The 4386-nt window shown below is 49.2% G+C and overlaps 1 protein-coding gene across 1 annotated transcript in view; it reads left to right on the top strand.

The window, feature by feature from the left end:
• Positions 1–309: 309 nt before the first annotated feature.
• The window catches only part of nadsyn1 (NAD synthetase 1), a 12141-nt gene continuing 8064 nt past the window's right edge, over positions 310–4386 (top strand). The window contains exons 1-9 of the mRNA XM_085355683.1: positions 310–497; positions 2820–2880; positions 2956–3072; positions 3184–3237; positions 3324–3413; positions 3506–3557; positions 3640–3728; positions 3799–3916; positions 3998–4129. Coding sequence (XP_085211809.1) covers positions 413–497; positions 2820–2880; positions 2956–3072; positions 3184–3237; positions 3324–3413; positions 3506–3557; positions 3640–3728; positions 3799–3916; positions 3998–4129 — 798 coding nt within the window. The 5' untranslated portion in view covers positions 310–412. The remainder of the gene's footprint in view (positions 498–2819; positions 2881–2955; positions 3073–3183; positions 3238–3323; positions 3414–3505; positions 3558–3639; positions 3729–3798; positions 3917–3997; positions 4130–4386) is intronic.

Here is a 4386-nt window from a genome sequence, read left to right as displayed (position 1 = left end):
CTACACCAAGTCTATAAAGCTCAAACTAAGAAATCAGGATGGGGCAAATGTTTCGTCACAGGTTCAACTCCAGCTGATTTCTGCTACTGATCCAGGAGCTCACATATGTGAATCTTTTCCAGTTTATCCTCTAAAAATGAAGCGTCGCAGGACAAATGGTATAAATGTGTCTTTATTTTTGGATCATTTTGTGAACTCAGAGGCTTTTTCCCTGCCTGCGCCCACCCTCTGCCGTCGGTGTGAGTCTGTGAGGATCCAGCAGGGGGCAGCAGCGCTCACGGGCTCAGTGAAGGCAGCGGGGGAAGAAGAGGCGGCAGGAAGCGCTCACACAGCCGCTGACCTGCAGCTCCGCTCTCACCTGAACCTTTCTGTCCTCGATCACCTGCGCCGTGTGACCACGTGACCCGCCGACATGGGCCGGAAGGTGACCGTGGCTACCTGCTGTCTGAACCAGTGGGCTCTGGACTTTGAAGGCAACTGTGAGCGGATCCTGAGGAGTGAGTGAGACCGCAGCGCGAGCTCAGGCTGTGGCCCAGCCAATCACGGCCACGAACAACTCTGCTTTTCATAAAACGTATGACGCGTTATCCCCGTGCGCCGTCACAGGGTGCGTGGGTCTGCTGCCACTCGGTAATAATAAAACGTTCAGCTCGCTTTATTTCGATTCAGTCTGTGGGAGGAGAGTCACCCACGCGAGTCACCCACGCGAGTCACCCACGCGAGTCACCCACGCTCACTGCACATTTCAGCAAACACGCATCAGCAACATGAATCAGTAATAACTAGAGATGGCACGATACCACTTTTTTATGTCCGATACCGATATCATAAATTTGGATATCTGCCGATACCGATATGAATCCGATATAGTGTTTTTTAATCAACAAAACTGTTTTTTAAATATCTTGCTGCATTTTGTATAAGTTCATACTCAAGTTTAAAACAACAACTACACTAAAGCTATTCTGTTATACCTGTATGCAAAAAAAATGTTTCATAGTTCAGCAATACTGATCAATCTAATAAACTTAGACCTACACCATCCTCCCTATTCTGGTATTTTAAAGAGTACTTAGCGTAAATATTAAGCAACCTAACTAATAGGGTTCCAACTCCCAGCAACAACAAAAATAAATAAATAAAAAATAGGGAACCACCCCTCACGCTCCACCTCATGATGCTTAATCGACGTAATCAACCTTAATTTGATGCAGTGTGAAAAAAAATGCACAGAAATCAATTATTTTTCAAGAAATATTAAATAGATTCAACATCTTTCTTCAACAAAATTGCAGACTGCACAGATGGTACCTTCCCAAAGGAAAAAGTACTATAGCTTACTAGGGTGTATATATTAGACTTAATAGTCACTATATACAGTAATTGACTTCTATTCATTTTGCATCAAATTAAAACTTTGGGTGTCAGATAATTATTTATTAAAAGCTCGACATTTTAAATGAGAATAAGAAAGAAAAGTATGTCTTTGTGCCCCCTTTTCCCTGTTCATGCCCTATCGGCCCCCCTGGCTAAACTTTGCTAGATCCGCCCCTGCACAGTTACCAGCGTCAGCTACGTAGAAAAAGATCCTCGAGTAGAAAGTAATATTAAATACATTCTAACAACAGCTGATCAAGCTTAAACGTGCTGCTGTTGTTCAGCCGCTGGTTTCCTCTTTCTGGTGCAAAGTGGGCCAAAAGCAAAGACGGAGTCGCGACAGAAAAGCCGATCAGCTGATCATTTAAGCAGTTTCACGATTGAAGTAGCAGCAGGAGAGCGAGAGGCAGTCGCTCGTTAAGCTTAACGCAGGAATGCTTTACAAACATTCAGAGATGGACTTACACACTTGCTTTACTTCTCTCGGGATAACTTTGTCGGAGATGAAATGCCGGGTTGCTAGCGAAGCTCCACATGCTATCCAGACCACCGACAGGTCCCGCATGCCACAGCCGCTCTATCACGTGATGCATACTGCTCCGACGTGCTAACGTTCTGAGGTGAGTTACGGCGTGTTGCAAGTTTTGTGAGGTGCTTTCGTGATATTTAATGGATCGGATTACATTTTTTATTTTTCTCCGATATCCGATCCAGTAATTTAGGTCAGTATCGGACCGATACCGATACGTAATATCGGATCGGTCCATCTCTAGTAATAACAAAGAATCCACGCGGCATCATAGCAAAACTACGAGGTGTGTGTGTGCATGTCTGTCTGTGTGTGTCTGTCTGTGTGCGTGTGTGTGTCCAAACCAGGACACTGATGAAAAATCAAACCATCGTAGTTTTGTCAGAAAGATCTTTAAAGGACTCGACCTGAAACCACGTCACCTGAAGTCAAAGGTCATGTCTTTCACAGTGGACCCTCCACTGTGAAAGAAACCCAGACATTTCTGTACGAGTTGATGGAAAAACAGGAAAACACAGCTAAAAGTTCCAAATCTCCTTTACAGTTTCTAAACTTGTTTATTGGGCCAGATTTGAGTTTCAGCCAGGCCGATCCCGGCCCCTGGGCCTTATGTTTGATACCTCTCTCCTAGCTGCGTGGAGGATCTGACCCGGGTGAAGGGTTGTCGGAGTGTCCTGAGTGTGTGTGGACACAGGCACACACTGACCAGCTGTGGCTGCTCTGACTAACAGTGGCTGAGTCGTCTGCACACTGTGGGTTACTGCAGGTGGACGAGTCACATGACACGAGCTCGCGATAAGAAAATAAATAAAGCTCATGTTAAATTATTAGTTCTGTCACAGGCTGATTATCAGAGTTATCTGTGATCTCAGGCAGGTGTGTGTGATGCTGCAGTTCTCCCGTCTGCCTGCAGGTATCGAGGAAGCCAAAGCTCACGGAGCCAAGTACAGGCTGGGTCCAGAGCTGGAGATCTGGTACGATTCTTTTACGTCCTTATTAAACTCACGCGTCATCTGTTGGTCCAACTCTTCTTCTCTGCTTTGTTTCAGCGGCTACGGCTGCGCAGACCACTTCTATGAGTCGGACACGCTGCTGCACAGCTTCCAGGTCCTCAGGAATCTTCTGGAGTCTCCCGTCACTCAGGACATCATCTGTGACGTGGGGATGTGAGTGTTCAGAGTGCAGCGCGAGGCTTTGGCTCCACCTGCTGGACGTGATGTGGCGTGCACCTGTAACGTCTCCTCTCCTGCAGCTCTGACTGTTTCTTGTCCTTTCAGGCCCATCATGCATCACAACGTGCGCTACAACTGCCGCGTCCTGTTCCTCAACAGGTACGTCAGCAAGGCCACACCTCCTCCTCCAGGTCGTAGTCTTCCTCCACATTGAGCTAAACGAACACTTTGCTTCTTCATCATAGAAAAATCCTGCTGATCAGGCCCAAGATGCTGATGGCCAACCACGGGAACTACAGAGAGGTGCGCTGGTTCTCCCCCTGGAACAAGTTACGGTCGGTCACTCTGGAGTTCAGCTTTAATCTGTCACGTGTCTGCATGTGACCACGTGTCCCTAAACGTGGGTGTGTCTGATTGGTTCTTTCAGGCAGGTGGAGGAGTATTTCCTGCCCCGAATGATCCAGGAGGTGACAGGCCAGGTAACCTCTGCCGTCGCAGTTACCAGCTCATGTCTGGTGAGAGGTTCTCGTCTGAATTTTGTCGCCTCGTTCCTGTTTGCAGGACACCGTCCCCTTCGGTGACTGCGTGCTCTCCACGAAGGACACCTGCATCGGCACTGAGATCTGCGCCGAGCTCTGGAACCCCGACAGGTGGGGAGAGGCTGCCAGCAGGTGCGATGGCGCTCGCTCGCTCTCCTGCTAACGTCTGTCCTCTCCTCAGCCCTCACATTCAGATGGGTCGGGACGGCGTTGAAATCTTCACCAACTCGTCCGCAAGCCACCACGAGCTCCGCAAAGCTGACCAGAGGGTCAACCTGATCAAGTCGGCCACCACCAAGGTACGCGCTCGAATACGAGGCCGAGCACTGAGCGCGACGGGGCAGTGTTGTACGTGACGCCGTCTGCTGGTGACGTTGCAGAGCGGAGGAATCTACCTGTACGCCAACCAGAGGGGCTGTGACGGAGACCGCGTCTACTACGATGGCTGCGCCATGGTGGCCATTAACGGTGACGTCGTGGCGCAGGGAGCGCAGTTCTCCCTCGATGATGTGGTACGTGAAAAGGTTTCCTGTCATGTATGTCCTGCTGGAGGTTAAACATGACGATGAGCTCGGTGTGTGCGCAGTGATCCCGAAGCTCAGGTGAGATCAGCAGGAGCAGCTCGTTTCAGACACGGGACCACCTGACAGGCCGAGGACGCGATGATGAGGGATTAGTTTGAATTTTGATTCATGCAAAGCTCCTCAGGTAGAGGAGGGGCTGTTTTAGGGAAGTGTTTCCTGTGCTGCACCGAGACTGCAGGTGAAGA

This window comes from Diplotaxodon limnothrissa, linkage group LG1, assembly GCF_057381915.1.
Source record: "Diplotaxodon limnothrissa isolate DT_005_m linkage group LG1, D_limnothrissa_male_GT1.1, whole genome shotgun sequence".
Classification (NCBI taxonomy): Eukaryota; Metazoa; Chordata; class Actinopteri; order Cichliformes; family Cichlidae; genus Diplotaxodon; species Diplotaxodon limnothrissa.
The sequence above is the reverse complement of the archived record's forward strand: the minus strand, read 5'-3'. Positions and strand labels throughout refer to the sequence as shown.